The sequence below is a fragment of the Boleophthalmus pectinirostris genome, unplaced genomic scaffold (genome assembly GCF_026225935.1).
Source record: "Boleophthalmus pectinirostris isolate CB_2022bp ecotype Guang Dong unplaced genomic scaffold, ASM2622593v1 HiC_scaffold_1, whole genome shotgun sequence".
In the NCBI taxonomy this organism is placed as follows: Eukaryota; Metazoa; Chordata; class Actinopteri; order Gobiiformes; family Gobiidae; genus Boleophthalmus; species Boleophthalmus pectinirostris.
In genome coordinates, this window is record NW_026570970.1 from 38,562,908 (window position 1) to 38,580,018 (window position 17,111).

General features: G+C 40.5%; 1 protein-coding gene across 1 annotated transcript in view; it reads right to left on the reverse strand.

Moving 5' to 3' along the window:
* Positions 1-17,111, reverse strand: part of dnah7 (dynein, axonemal, heavy chain 7) — a 187,205-nt gene that overhangs the window by 57,287 nt on the left and 112,807 nt on the right. The window contains 7 exon segments of the mRNA XM_055162193.1: positions 9,363-9,524; positions 9,829-10,029; positions 10,580-10,741; positions 10,846-11,022; positions 11,161-11,253; positions 15,392-15,586; positions 16,255-16,381. Of these exon segments, the coding sequence (XP_055018168.1) occupies positions 9,363-9,524; positions 9,829-10,029; positions 10,580-10,741; positions 10,846-11,022; positions 11,161-11,253; positions 15,392-15,586; positions 16,255-16,381 (1,117 nt within the window).

Sequence of the window (17,111 nt, forward strand, 5' to 3'; positions counted from 1 at the left end):
AGAGATTAATTTAATTATGATCTGTAATTAATTAATCTAATTAATCTCTTTTTAATCTCACCTAAAATATAGCTGAGAAAAGCCTTCAATCTGAGGTATTTTCATTTAAATTCATTATTACATTATTGTGGCAGATGATCAAAAGACTGATATAAAACAAAAAAAAAGTGACTTTATAAAGTCATTTATTGTTTAACAAACTTTAACAGATGCACTTACATTCCACAGTATCATCATTATTATTACTATTACTAATCTGCAGTGTTGGGAAGGTGACTTTTCAAATGTATTCCCCTACAGATTACAGATTACATATCCCAAAATGTAGTTTGTAACTTAATCCATTTAATTATTTAAAGTGAGTAACGTAATTTGAATATTTTGGATTACTTGATATTGTCATGCTTTTTAAAACTACATGAATGTAGCAGCCGCATCCTGCAAATGTTGTTCTTGTTTGTTCTCTTCAAATTGGCTGTTGAGCCCAAGTCTCCATGAATAAGAAACTGTTTGCTGTAAAGTAGCAAAGACGAGGAAATCTGAACATAATAACTTTTGTCTACTTAAAGACAATAAAAAGTCCAGTCTTTCCTTAACCATATTAAAAATATTACTGATAGAAAAATGCTTTATATATGAGATCACTGGTTTTAGTCCTGGTTTTAGTCCTGCTTTAGTCCTACTTTAGTCCTAGTTTAGTCCTGGAATGGGTTACTCCTGGTGTTAGTTCTGGTTTAGTCCTGGTTTAGACCTGGTTTTAGTTCTGGTTTTAGTTCTGGTTTTAGTTCTGGTTTAGTCCTGGTTTAGTCCTGGTTTAGTCCTGGTTTAGACCTGGTTTAGTCCTGGTTTAGTCCTGGTTTAATCCTGGACTGGGTTAGTCCCGGTTTTAGTCTTGGTGTTAGTTCTGGTTTAGAGGCGCACAGGAGGAAGTGCGGTGTCCGCGCAGTAACTACGGAAGGAAACGTGGTCCGCGCGCGTTCTCAGGTTAATGACGATGATGAAGGTGTTTGTGTGTATTTGTGTGTGTTTGTGTTTGTGTGTGTTTGTGTGTGTTTGTGTGTGTTTGTGTGTGTGTTTGTGTGTTTGTGTTTGTGTGTGTGTGTGTTTGTGTGTGTGTCCCCTCATGTGGCAGGTCATTATAGGACAGTAGTGCAGACATCATGAGTCTATGCAGGTTGTTTTCACCAGTGACATTTAAGTTGTAGGCGATTTAATATTTGTTATTTTCTTTTATATTTCACGTCGGGAGAAGAATTTCCAAGACACAAATGTGTTTTTACCTGTGCACTGCTGCCTCTGTTCTACTGGCTCTTCCACCTCGTCCATTGTGCGACTGACGCCGCCAACGTTAACATGACATTTACATCGCTCTTACTGCACGCGTTTTGTGTGGGTTTCCGGCAATGAGTGGAATTACCTAAATAAAAAAAATTTATAAATGTGTTTTTTTTGTGTGTGTGTGTGTGTTGTTGTCCCAACAACACATAAAAACAGGTTTTATAATAAAGCAACTCACATACAGAAACAGTAAAGTTAGAGATTAAAAATGAGATTAACGCGATTAAAAAACATAACGAGCTAAATATGACTGTAAATAATTAATCGCAATTAACGCGATAATTTGACACCGCTAATTTTATATTTATTCACCTGTCCCTGAGTCTGGACTCAAACCTCTTTACACTGGTGAGATGAATGAGCTCAATGTTAAACAGATGATTTTTGTTTTTCTTACTGAGACGTTGGTGACTGACTGAACATTAAATTGACAAACTGCGGGGGCGCTGTGGAGCCGCTGAACAAGATGGCAGCTTAACGTGGGTTCTCCTCAACAACTCTGCTAAAAGTTTTAAAATCCTGGTAACCGTCGCTTTCCATTACGTCCACAACATGTCTAAACAAACAACGATTAAAGACTGTGAGATTAGCTCCAGATCACGCAGTGCTCAGAAGCCCAAAACTAGTTCGGCACTGACTGCGCTAGCTGACAATGAGCCACAGAGCGAGTTAGCTGCCGTGTTGAGTGAGCTGCAAGCGATGCGCACCAAAATCAACTCGATTGACACAAAAATAGACACCATCGATAGCTTTGGTGGCAAGCTTGACAAACTGGACGAACGTATAACTGAGGTGAACAAGTCTGTCATTGCGGTGAAAGGGAGCTTTGCTACTCTAAAGAAGGACATCTCTGCCAACGCTACGCGGCTTACGGAGGCTGAAAGCCGCATTGGAACTGCCGAAGATAGTTTGGAAAGTGTGAAATCTGAACTTGTTGCTGCTACAAAGCGAATTCCTTATTTGGAGTCAAAGACGGTAGATCTGGAAAACCGTGGTCGGAGGAAAAACTTAAGACTCGTGGGACTTCCCGAAGGCGCCGAAGGTACCCAGCCGATGATTGACTACATCCAGCGTATGATGCCGCTCTGGTTGGGTCTCGACACTGCCACCAATTATACTCTGGAAAGAGCGCACCGCACTTTGGGGAAACCAAAACCGGGTCAAAACCGAGTCGTGCTCATCCGTTTCCTGCGCTTTCAGGACCGTGAGTTTATTTTTCGCACAGCCAAGAACGGCACCATCAACCACGAGGGCCACAGGATCTTCTTCGCGCAGGACTTCTCAGCTGAAACCATGAAGGCGAGGAGCCCATTCAACTCAGTGAAGAAGTAGTTCATTGATGCTGGAACTTTCCGGGGATTCCAAGTACACCCTTGCAAGATGAGAATTCTTCACAACGGGAGAATTGTTCTTTTTTCTACACCAGAGGAAGCTGAGGACTTTCAGTTAAACTAACTTGTTTTACATGACCATGGAGCACAGGTAACTTCAGTAGACTTAATATGGATTACAGAAGGGGTGCACGCTGCTCAACTTTCACCTACGTATATTATCATTTAGACGTGTAGGTATTACACTTGATGCTTTCTTTATTATTATAATTATTATTATTTTTGATAGATTTTTGATATCCAAATTTAAATTACCAGAGCTGGTGGACAATTTATGTTATGCACCTACCTTCAGCCTGAAGTACTAAGAGTGTCATGGATACTATGCGTTACAGTTCGATAGACTAGGATAAAGTTATTTTAAGGTAACAGTTGTTAAGATGCGGAGTTGGGGGAAACCACGTGGGATGCCTGAGAGAGGTGTCTGCACAGTTTAGTCATTCCTCTTTTTTTTTTTCTGTGGATTGACACTTGCCCTTACACTGTTCAGGTTAAATAAGGGAAGGGAGTTGGGATTTGAGGGGTCTTTTATGTATTTTTGTATGTTTAGTTTTATTTTTGTACTTTTCACTATCCTTGGCTATTTGATTTTTGTCACACTCAATGCAGTTACCCTATTACATTTAAGATTATGGAAAGATCAAACTTGTCTGATTTAGGGATTACGAGCTGGAATGTCAGGGGACTCAATAAAATGTCAAAATTGAAGCAGGTTATGAACAGACTTAAAAGTTTACATTCTAAAATAATATTTCTCCAGGAAACTCACATTACTACTACTGAAATTAAGTCGGTGCAGCGTAGATGGCCAGGTCAGGTTATACATGCATCTTATAATAATTCCGCTCGAGGTGTTTTAATCCTTATCCACAAAATGATTCCTTTTCATCTTACTAAAACTATTCAAGATCCTCTAGGTAGACTTGTTATTGCTCAGGGTAATATATTCTCTCTCGCATTGAATCTGGTTTGCCTATATGGACCTAACGAGGACAATCCTACATTTTTGAGGACTTTTTTTTAACCCTGTCCTCATTACAGGGTTTAAACATTATTGGTGGGGATTTCAACTGTACGTTAAACCCCTTGTTAGATCGTTCCACTAAATCTGATCCACATAAAAAACAATGTAGGAAAACAATAATGCAATTAGGGGTGTCAAATTATCGCGTTAATTGCGATTAATTAATTACAGTCATATTTAGCGCGTTATGTTTTTTAATCGCGTTAATCTCATTTTTAATCTCTAACTTTACTGTTTCTGTATGTGAGTTTCTTTATTATAAAACCTGTTTTTATGTGTTGTTGGGACAACAACACACACACACACACACAAAAACACATTTATACATTTTTTTATTTCGGTAATTCCACTCATTGCCGGAAACCCACACAAAACGCGCGCAGTAACAGCGATGTAAACGTCATGTTAACGTTGGCGGCGTCAGTCGCACAATGGACGAGGTCGAAAGAGCCAGTAGAACAGAGGCAGCAGTGCACAGGTAAGAACACATTCGTGTCTTGGAATTTATTCTCCCGACGTGAAATATAAAAGAAAATAACAAATATAATATCGCCTGAAAACAACCTGCATAGGCTCATGATGTCTGCACTACTGTCCTATAGTGACCTGCCACATGAGGGGACACACACAAAAACACACACAAACACACACAGACACAAACAAACACACACCTTCATCATCGTCATTAACCTGAGAACGCGCGGACCACGTTTCCTTCCGTAGACACTGCGCGGACATCGCTGTCCTCCCGTGAGCCGCGTGTGGATCGTGTTTTCTCGCGTACGCGGTGTAAACCGCGCTTCCTCCTGTGCGCCTCTAAACCAGAACTAACACCAAGACTAAAACCAGGACTAACCCAGGACTAAACCAGGACTAAACCAGAACTAAAACCAGAACTAAAACCAGGTCTAAACCAGGACTAAACCAGGACTAAACCAGGTCTAAACCAGGACTAAACCAGGACTAAACCAGAACTAAAACCAGGATTAATCCATTCCAGGACTAAACTAGGACTAAAACCAGTGATCTCATATATATTTCTCTATCAATAATATTTCTAATATGGTTAAGGAAAGACTGGACTTTTTATTGTCTTTAAGTAGACAAAAGTTATTATGTTCAGATTTCCTCGTCTTTGCTACTTTACAGCAAACAGTTTCTTATTCATGGAGACTTGGGCTCAACAGCCAAATTGGAGAGATTTGTTAAACAATAAATGACTTTATAAAGTCACTTTTTTTGTTCTATATCAGTCTTTTGATCTGCCACAATAATGTAATAATGAATTTAAATGAAAATACCTCAAATTGAAGGCTTTTCTCAGCAATTTTTAGGTGAGATTAAAATGAGATTAATTAGATTAATTAATTACAGATCATAATTAATTAATCTCTCAATTTTTTTAATCGCATGACAGCACTAAATGCAATATATGAAAGATTTAAACTTGACAGAAATTTGGAGAAACCTTCACCCTGATAAAATAGAGTACTCATGCTACTCAGGTACACATAAGTCCAGATCTCGCATCGACTATTTCTTAGTATCACAAGAACTGGTATCCAGAATTACAAATTGTTGGTATGATTGTATAGTCATTAGTGACCACTCTCCTATCTCAATGTCTGTAATGGTGGACAAGCTAACACGATCTCCTCCTATCTGGCGTATGCAAGTAAAATGGCTTCAAAATCCAGAATTTGTCACATACATAGAGAGCAAGATTAATGCTTATTTTGAAATGAATACTGATCAAACAAATGCGTCCATACGATGGGAGGCTTTTAAAGCATATATTCAAGGGCAAATTATAAGCTTTACAAGTTCTAAAAGTAAAAAACAAAGAGAAAAAATAATCAAATTAGAGAAACAAATAAAATCTTTACAAACAGAAATAAATAAGAGAGATGACCCTGAAAAACAAAAACGCTTAGTCATTTTAAGAACAGAGTATAATAAAATAACAGCTGAGAAGGCAGCCAAAAGTTTATTGTGGTTAAATCAGACCTTCTATGATCAGGGTGAAAAAGCTGGTAAATTGTTGGCATGGAGAATTAAAAAAATTGAATCCGAAAGGGCTATCAATTGTGTATCCACACAACTAGGAAACATGATAAATGATCCACAAGGTATTAACAACGCATTTAAAGAATTCTACCAATCATTGTACAAATCAGAACGGCCTCCTTCCACCACTGATAGAGATGTATTTCTGAACCATCTTGAGTTTAAAACTATTGCAGAAGAGGCTCAACAGGATTTGGATAGTGATATTACTGTCCAAGAGCTATTACAAGCCATTAAAAGCATTAATTTGGGCAAGGCTCCAGGTCCAGATGGCCTGCCTATAGAATTTTACAAAACCTTTCATAATCAGTTAGTAACTCCACTTCTAAATATGTTCATGGAGTCATTAAATAATGGTATCTTACCTCCGACTTTAAGACTAGCAACAATAATCCTTATTTTAAAACCTAACAAAATACCAACTGACTGCTCTTCATACAGGCCCATCAGCCTTATGGGGGTCGATACAAAAATATTGTGTAAAGTTCTCGCTAAAAGATTAGACCCACACATTCCCCATTTGGTGCATAATGACCAAAATGGGTTTGTACAAAATCGTCAAGGTTTTCATAACATTAGAAGAGTCCTAAATATAATTCACTACACAAACAACACAAGGGATACAGCACTTCTGTCTCTAGATGCAAGACAAGCGTTTGATAGGATTGAGTGGCCTTACTTGTTTAGTGTGTTACCGAAATATGGACTTGGGAAAAAATTTCTAACATGGATTAAATTATTATACACAAACCCCACAGCTTGTGTAAAGACGAACAACAACATATCAAGCCAGATAACACTAGAAAAATCGACTAGACAGGGCTGCCCCCTTTCACCGATGTTGTTTATTTTAGCTATCGAACCCCTGGCTATGTCTATTAGAACTGACGCAAATCTTTCAGGAATAAGTGTCGGAGGATGTGAACACAGAATATCATTATATGCTGACGACGTGATTCTTTTTTTTAATCAAATCTATCAACTAGTATTCCAACAATTTTACAATTAATCAATAAATTTGGTCAGTTCTCTGGATACAACATTAACAACTCAAAATCCTCCATACTTTTCTTAAACAAAGAAGAAAGAACCCACCCAGTCATACGCACTCCATTTTACAATGCGAGAGATGGATTTACCTACCTTGGAATTAGAATTACTCCACAAATAAACACTCTCTTTAATACAAACTATGAACCGCTGTTGAGTGATATGCGAGACTCACTTGAAAAATGGACAACAATGCCCTTATCAATGATAGGCCGAATTAACTTAATTAAGATGACAATTCTACCAAAATTTTTATATTTGTTTCAATCTCTTCCTCTCCCATTGCCAAATTCATTTTTTAAAGAAATCAATAATGTACTTTGTAGATTTATCTGGAATAACAGAAAACCCAGACTTAGACTTAAATTACTGTACCTGCCGTATGACAGGGGGGGTTTCAAATGCCTTGTTTTCAGTGGTATTACTGGGCTGCTCAGCTACGATGTGCTATGTTTTACTTTTCCACACAATCCTCTCCAGCATGGGTTTCTATTGAACAATCATCATCTAAATTGCCATTATGCCTTTACTTATACTCTGCAGATATTAAAAAACTAATTAAAAAAACAACTAACCCTTTTCTTAAAAATACAATCAATATTTGGTTTAAAGCTCATAGACATATTGGTGATACACCCTCCATCTCTCGATTCTCTCCCATTTGGGGTAATACCCGGTTTGCTCCGGGCAGGGCAGATGGTGGTTTCAAGAATTGGGCAGGCCAAGGTCTGCAGAAAGTAGCAGATTTATATGTTCAAGGTAATTTACTAACATTTAATGACATCTGCTTGAAATATTCCATCCAGAAAAAACATTTTTTTAAATATCTGCAGTTGAAACATTTTATCTCATCAAAACATTATGACATTGTGCATGAACCGCCGCTGTCCTGCCTGGAGGACACTGTCATGAAGCATATACATGGGAGAGGGCATATTTCCATACTATACGCCACACTTGTTTCTCATGACAAAGAATCCAGCATGGATAGAATGAGAGCCTGGAGTTTAGATATCAAGGAAAATATTAATGAAGCAGAGTGGGCAGCTGCTTGTTTAAAAGCTCAAACACACACGATCAACACAAGATTGAACTTATTACAACATAAATGGCTAATGAGGACATACATAACCCCTGAAAAACTTAGTAAGTGGTCCTCGGGCATTCCAGACACTTGTACTAAATGTTCGGCTGAGAGGGGCACCTTAATTCACTGTGTGTGGGAATGTCCTAAATTGGTAACTTTTTGGAAAATGGTGATTTGTACCTTAAGTAAAATTGTTGGCCTTCGGGTGCCTCTCTCGGCAAAACTGTGTGTCCTCGGAATATACCCAGACAACTTCACTATCAGCTCTAAAAGTAAGACTCTGATCGACTTTGGCCTCCTGCAGGCCAGGAGGATGGTTGCTTTATCGTGGAAAGAGACTGAAGTTTCTTCTAAACAGTCCTGGATAAGAGAAATGTCTCTGTGTGTTACACTGGAAAAGCTGACCAACATCATTAGAGGTAAAGCACAGGAATTCGAAGAAGTATGGACACCCTTAATGGTCTTTCTCAGAAAACTATAGTTGTGACAGAGTGTGACAATTATTGTTATTCTTTATATGTTATCTTATTTTTGTTATTATTATTATTATTTTAATTTTAATTTTGTATTGCTTTTTTTTAAATTTATGTGTATGTATTTACTTTTGTTTTTTATTATTATTATTTATATATATATATATCTTTTTTTTTATTGTTTTAAATTTGCCATATTGTTATTTCTTTACATATGTTTATATGCATGTGTGTTTAAACATATGTGTATATTTGCTAGATATGGTACAGCACTTGCTATGCAATTACAAACTTCTTAATTGAAAACTAATAAAAAACATTGTGGGAAAAAAAAAAAAAAAAAATTGACAAACTGCAGATCTTCAGCAGGAGACATGTTCTGTATTCAAGGCTTCAGACAAATCAGCCCTTCTTCATTTAAAGGCTTTCTCTCCATGCAAAAGATATGACTTGATATTGTGACTTGATTTGCTTCATTCCTAATGGAGGGCAGTGACAGTGACAGTGACTCAGTGGTTAGAGCAGTGATCTAACCACAAGGTTGGAGGATTGATTCTGGTTTGGACCTTGGCACAACCCATCACGCTCCTTGCCTTGTATAAGTGTAGTGTGTGAATAACGAATGAACAATGACTTTGATAAGACTGTAAAGGCTATGGCAAGTGTAAAGCATTGTCATTATTATTCATAGAGTAAATTGTTATAGGAGTGTTAGTATTTGTGTATTTTTGTGTATTGTCTCCCCCCACCAGGTATAAACATAACACCCAGTGGAACAGGGCCTTCTCCACAGCTGCCCCCTCCCTCTGGAACTCTGTGCCTAAACACATCAGAGACCCATCAATCCACATTCCCCATGTTTAAAAAGGTCCTGAAAGCCATCTCTTTAAAACTTTTCTTTCTTTTGTTTGAGATGTGGATGTGTGTCAGACCTGGTACTGCTCTAAGAACATGTGCAGCTGCTGGACAGAGATGCGCAGGTCCGTCTCGTTGAACTCGTAGGGAATGTTCCAACCCAAAGGTCCAAACTTCCTCCTCTCCTGAGTGAGAGCGTGGAAGAAGCACAGGCCGTACAGCAGCTTCTTAAACACCTCCTGGAACCAAACAGGACAGACATCAGGGACAGAAGAGGAGAGACATGGACAGACTGGAGAGGTGAGGACTGAGATTCTAGTACCTCATTCACAAAGACATTAGGACATGCTTTCAGGTCATGTGACTCTGGTGTATCAGTGAAAAAAATCAGATAAAGTGATAAAAATGTATTTCAATAATAAAGCTACATTCACTAAATGTATAAGAGAGGGGCATACTTCCTTCTTACAGTCATTTCACATTTAGCTGAACAACATTTTTTGAACATGTCAAACTTGAGGCGCAGGTCTGAGTAGCAGGTACCGGTTTGCTGGAGCCGTTGAAGAACTCGGGGTCAGAGATGGGGTCCATGAGGAAAGAGCGGGCAATGTTGGAGCGTAGACCTTTAGGGGCCTCGTTGGTCATCTTCACCCCGTTTTGGAGCACTGCCACTGGGAAGGTGGGTGAGGGGTAACTGGTCAGCCACAGCCGGAAGTCTGGGTGTGTCGTCTCAGGGTTTAGCTCCTGGACAAGAGAAACATGGTCTGACTCCTGCCTTTCAATGAGAGTATCTCCTCCTGCTGATATTTAACAAGATCAACAAGTGATACTTTGCAGCTGATGTCATCCACACTGCCTGGAAGTGTGATGTTACTGTAGGCACTGCTGTGTCTGCAGGTCTTTATAGCCACAAGCTGACCAACAGTTTTTCACATAGTCACTCTCACCTTTTTGTTGAAAACCAAACTCCTAAACAGTGTACACTGTGTCACCATGGTAAGTGCTGAACTTTACACCACAGAGTTACATGTAGAAACCCCCCACACGTGATGTCACCGAAAAGTAAAAAAAAAAAAAAAAAAAAAAAGTTAAATAAAGCTGTTGTGTTGTGAGTGACATGAGCACATGTGCCTCACATGGTGTAAAGGTACACAGAGAGGCTTTAAAACATGCAGTAACATTTAGTATGGGTACATCTATAGTTTAGTGCTCTAGTATATAGTATAGTATTAACAGTACTCGTACTATAGTATTGATACATATATTAGCAGTATTAGTACTGGTACATTCTGACCTCACAGATGTGCTCCAGCGTGCTCATCCACGACGTGGCCAGGTGGCAGTTCTGCAGCACCACCCATGTGCCCTCTTTGATGCCAGTGGAGATCATCTGCATGGCGATGGGACCCTGTCCTTGTCCCAGAGACAGAGACGTGAGCTTGTTCTCTGTGAAACCCTACAGGACACACATAAAATTACACTTAATGCAGTTCTCTGCAGCTTTTCCAAACACAATGTGCTAGTAAACTAGTGAAAGTTGAATGTGAGTGGTGCTGGTACCCTCTCGTCTCCAAACTTGAGCAGTGCGGCCATGGGGTCGGATCCAGGGGAGAGGATGAAGATGAGGGGAGCGCAGCAATGACTGTCCCCAAACACCTGAGACAGGTTAAAGGGTGGAGTCTCAATGAAGGGATGTCCCAGAGAGTCAGAGACAAACTCCTGTATCATCGGCACCACCTGCACAGTAAAAACACCATTTCACTTCGAATCATCATCAATATGATTTCCTCTGTAATCCTGCAGCTCCATCTCTTTTACAGTACATTTTGTTTCCATTCACAGGTACACTGTGTAATTATCCAAAGGTACACTTGCCTTGTCTGGCCTCAAACAGCGGATTATTAACATCCTCTGGAACTGGCTCAGTTTGTCCTGCCACTGTCCTGGGAAGGGCATCTGGTGAGGGCTCTGGAGAAACACACAGATACATAGTTCTGTATAAATATAAGTGTATGTGCACAGTCACTTCACATTCAAAACACTGGTGTTGTGGGAGAAAGTTGAGTACAGATGGAGGATGGTGGAGGATGGTTTTGATACAGGTTTAGTGCCTTGAGTCACTTTTCAATCACATGATTTGGACACATCTCTCACAGCGCTGGAGTCAAACCTCCACAGATGTATGGTAAGCTCATTAACTCCTGTAGATTTTACTGTAATTGTACATTTTCACATGTAGATATCTGTACCTCTTTCTCGCCCTTTCTCCTGTCTCTGTCTCTCCCTCCTCTCTCCCTCTCCTGTGTGCCTCACCCCCTCCTGTTCTCCCCCCTGCAGTTCTCTCTTGTTTGCTCCTCCAGTCCTGTCAGTCTGATGAACAGCTGTGCGCCTCAGAATTAAATAAAGCCTGATTTTACAAGTGGAGCTGCGCAGGTTTAATTAGAGGGAGGTGTGTGTGATTGGAAGTACACGGCGACGTGGGACAAACTGGTGCGTGGCTGATTGAACATCTGCTGAAGCCAGAGAGAGTGGAGAGATGTGACGAGAGAAAGATGAAATTAGCACTGATTGTGATTGTGTAAAAGGCATCCACAGCATTAGACAGACAGGTTCACTGCTGGTGTCACAATTGTACAGAACTGACAAAGAAATGCGATGAGTCTAAAACAGGAGACGACACAGGGGCTCACTTCTATGGTTTGATCTACACAAACACAGATGTCACATATTCAAGATGACAACACTGGGAATTTAAAGTAGTGACAATTTAAAGGCCGTGTGTGACAAGACGTTCATTTTACAGGAAAACTAAAAACAGTCCAAACTTTGATCACACTCTGCAAACAGAATCCTGACAGACACCAGGCCAGAACTGTTTACTGCTTTTAGTGTTTAGAATAATATAGAGTGCATGCATTGACATTAAAGAACACTTATACTAACTAAATCCTCTTGTAATCCCTTAATGTTGGAATTTATATAGATGTATGTAGAAAAATGTTTTGAGTGAGTTTTGCCTTTAAGTAGATGGTAAATTAAGTTGAGATGATTAATTTGACAATAGCAAAAAAATATATAAAGAAATAGAAATTTGGGTATGTTGCAAATTTGTGACAGCTAGAAACAAGTGCTTGCTAAAGGTTCCTAGGAAGGTACTGCAGATGAACTCCAAACGGTTTGTCGCATATTTGTGACAGTGGGCATTAAGGGGTTAAACATGCTTTTGGTCATCCAAGTATCTCACAAACTTCAACTATTGTCTGCATTTGGAAAACAAACTTTATAAACTTCACCTGTTTCCACTGATGTATTTAGGTGCTGGAGGTGCTGATGTATCCACTGTACACTGTTATAGTGTATAGAGACACTGTTATAGTGTATACAGACACTGTTATAGTGTATAGAGACACTGTTATAGTGTATAGAGACACTGTTATAGTGTATACAGACACTGTTATAGTGTATAGAGACACTGTTATAGTGTATACAGACACTGTTATAGTGTATAGAGACACTGTTATAGTGTATAGAGACACTGTTATAGTGTATACAGACACTGTTATAGTGTATACAGACACTGTTATAGTGTATACAGACACTGTTATAGTGTCTGTACATCCCCCTCCCCAAATTCCCCAGTGTTGTCCCCAATCGACGAACACAAAATTCCCGAAGCTTTCTCACTTCCATCGAGATTCCAATTCACCTTATTATAACCACAGTCCCATTGTCAAGAAGGGAAAAAGAATAATCTGCAAATTTATTTATTTTTCTTAACAATTAGCAAATTAACTTTAACATATATAATTATGTTTAACTCTTAGCACACAAGCTGTATTTAGTCAAATCACATATTATACAATGAATCTGAAATAGACCAGTTATTGTCTCCTCAGCACCTGGCCACCTGGGGGCAAAAACAACCGCACCTCTCATAACGTTTGTTAGAACAGGACGTATTCAGTCCAGTGCACTAATACTATACCTCAAAAGAAGAAAAAAAAATATATATATACATATATATTAGCAATATATGAAGGGAATATTTATCTAAACGCACAAAGAAAATACAAATGAACTTCTTTTCTTAAACAGTAATAAAAAGTCAGTGCAAGGCAAGCCACGAACACTAGAAAGTCAGTTGCCCGTATACATTCTCATAGTGTGTATTTTGGCTACTCATCTCTCCCGAACCTGGAGCCAATGAAGTCTTTCACGCTACTGGGAGTGTCAAATACCTTCGTTTCCCCGTCACAGGTGACACGAAGCCGGGCAGGGTAGAGAAGACCATAACGTACTCCCTCTCTCCCCCGAAGCAACCCTTTTACTTCGTTAAAAGCTGCACGGCGTCGGTTTAGTTCAGCGCTAAAGTCCGGAAAAATTAGGATCTGTTTTCCGCGGAATTCCAGCCAACCTTTATCTCTGGTGAGGCGTTGGATCCGCTCCTTCTCCTGATAATAATGGACATGAACGATGAATGGCCGTGGTCTTCCTCCTCCCGGGGGTAATTGAGCTGACGCCCGGTGAGCGCTGTCCAGGACCGGGGGCTTCTCCAAACCGCTTGGACCTCCCAACACTTCATGCAACAACTCGGAAACGAACCTGGTCGGGTTCCCCTGTTCCAGGCCCTCAGGTACGCCCAAAATGCAGAGGTTGCATCTTCTTCCCCTATTCTCCAGGTTGTCCAACTTTAGCACTAGTTTTTCGTACTTGTTGCTTAACTCGTCGTACCTCGTTTCCATGGCTACCATACGAACGTCCAGATTGGACAGGTCTTTCCCGTATTCGCTTAGCTTGTCACTGCATTCCTCCAGAACCTTATTAATGGGTGCAACCGCACGGTTAATTTCCTCCCGCAACCCGGCATTTTCTTCTTTAATCACTTCTTTAACAATGTCACGAAAAGCCTGAAGTGTGCTAGCATCAATAGCAACCGTGCTTGTAGCGGTGTCTTCGGGGATAGCAGCTTGTGAAGTTGCCTTGCTAGTGTCCGAGATGCTAACCTGAGCTTTTGCGGATTTCGGAGGCATTTTACAGAGAGAAAAAAAATAAATTTAAACAAGCAGTCAAAACACAAGGTTCCTCTTCCAGACGCCAGGGACGTACTGCATTGAATGTATTGTGCAGATTATTAAGTATTTTGACAAGAATATTGGGACCTCGTGGTACGCACGTCTATTCCATCACGCGCCCCTAGTGGTCTCTCACTTGACTGTTTTAAAATGTTGTACAGAACAAAGGTTTGACTGAGCTGCCACACCTTTAATAAGTCTCGAAACAGTCTGTAAGGCTACGTTCAGACTGCAGCCTGAAGTGACCCAAGTCCGATTTTTTGGCTTCTATGTGACCTGTATCCAATCTTTTAATGACAGTCTGAACGACACAGATCCGAATTTTTCAAATGCGACCCAGGCCACTTGGATATATGGTCCTGAATCCGATACATATCTGATCTTTTGACATGCGACTTCAGTCTGAGCGGCCAAAGCGCATCCATCCGACCTACACGTCATTAACAAGCGACAAACGTCACTATTCTGCGCTGAAGCAGGCGGAAACCGGAACTGTAAAATCTCCAGGTGCTCAATGCTCTTGACCATATTTGGACAACTTCCGTAAACACAGAGCACGCTCGCTGCGGTTGACGCATGGGGTTGACGTCATCGTGTCCTCCAGTACGCATGCGGGACACTTTCGGGCCGTTTACCGTTCACACTGAAGTCACAGACAAGTCGCATTTAATTGGAAATGTGAACGACTTTGCAAAAACATCGGATTTCACAAAAAAATCGGAACTGAGCATTAAGCCCTGCAGTCTGAACGTAGCCTAAGTCTCTGTGTCTCTGTGTTTTTCTATCCTCAGAGCCACATTTGGCCTCCGGGCCATAATTTAGACACCACTGCAATAGCGTATATATATATATATATATAATGTATATGTATATGTGTATGTGTATGTGAGTATGTCTGTATATAGTGGTTACACTAGATACACACATACACTATATACACAATTAGTGTACACATGTGTCATATATGTATATATCATGTATATAGTGCATATAATGTATATGTGCATGTGGCTGTAGGGGACAGTTGGACTCACAGAGCTGTCGTACACACTCTTCCACTCGTTGCGGAGACTCATCAGGTCTTGCCTCAGGCCCGTGAAGTTCTCCATGTCGGAGAGTCTGCAGAACTCGTCCCAAGACGTCTTTGGGAGCCAGGTGCAGGGGTTATAGTGCTGGTTATCCAAGCCCACACCTCCAGTGAGAAGGAAACGCCACTCAGACTCATCCACCTACAGCACACAACAGGTACTACTAATACTACTACTACTACTATTACTACTACTACTTCTTCTAGTAGCACTACTCCTCATGGGTCCTGGTAACAGTTGGTAAAGTCTTGTGTTTAGAGGCAGACTCGAGTCATGTCTGCGGATGGAGTGAGTTAGTAACTCAGCAGCAGCTGTTTCCACAGATGTTCCTGACAAACACTCTTGTACTACTGTGTCTGTGCAACACAAATGGGACACAAAGATCTCCTATTATAATATTACATGAAGTCTGTTCCACTGCTTTAGGGCCCGTCTAACCACCCCCTCCGAGACCAAGAGCTCGTCTAACCACCCCCTCCGAGACCAAGAGCCAGGTTCACATGTTCTGATTAGGACTAAACTGACACAACTGTCACCAATAAAAGACACCTGAAATATCTCAACACTTTGTAGTGACATCAGGCTGGACGGGGAATATCAAGGAATCAGTTTGTTGTGAAGTTGTGTTGTGTTGTGAGTTTGCTTGGAGTGGTACTAGTTTGTTGTGAGGTTGTGTTGTGAGATTGGGTGCTTAGAGTGGTACCAGTTTGTTGTGAGGTTGTGTTGTGTTGTGAGATTGGGTGCTTAGAATGGTACCAGTTTGTTGTGAGGTTGTGTTGTGTTGTGAGATTGGGTGCTTAGAGTGGTACCAGTTTGTTGTGCATGAGGAGGTTGATGGTGAGGCAGAAGGAGAAGAGGAGCTTGTCCTTTTCGAACAGAGAGCGGCACACGTTCATGTACAGGGAGTAGGTGAAGTGCTCCTTCAAGATCTGCAGCCTGAAATATGAAAAAAAACAACAAAAAAAACAAAGAAAAATAACAAATTATGCAAATCTGTGCTGAAATCGCGCTACACTAACTAAACACGAATAGGACAAAACAGGTGGTCTGCGAAGAGCTGCTGTTAAAATGTGATCAGAATTGTTTGTAAAAAAAGCAGGAGCGAATACCAGGAAAAAATCAAAATACAAAAAAATACAAAATAACCAAATGAACTGAACCAAGATTAAACCAGAACCAAAGCAGGAGGAAACTGCCTCCACACAATGTTCATTATTTCTGTGTGTGTGTGTGTGTGCCTGTGTGTGTGTGTGTGTGTGTGTGTGCATGTGTGTGGGTGCCTGTGTGCATGACAGTAGGTTGTATGCTTGTTGTGTTGTGTGTGGAGGGTTGTGTGGTTGTGTGGGGTTGTATGGTTGTGTGAGGTTGTGTACTTGTGTGGGGTTGTGTGCTTGTGTGAGGTTGTGTGCTTGTGTGGGGTTGTGTGCTTGTGTGAGGTTGTGTGGTTGTGTGAGGTTGTGTGAGGTTGTGTGAGGTTGTGTGCTTGTGTTGTGTGGTTGTGTGCTTGTGTGGGTTGTGTACTTGTGTGGGGTTGTGTGTCTTGTGTGGGTTGTGTGCTTGTGTGGGGTTGTGTGCTTGTGTGGGGTTGTGTACTTGTGTGGGTTTGTGTGCTTGTGTGGGTTGTGTACTTGTGTGGGTTGTGTGCTTGTGTGGGGGTTGTGTGCTT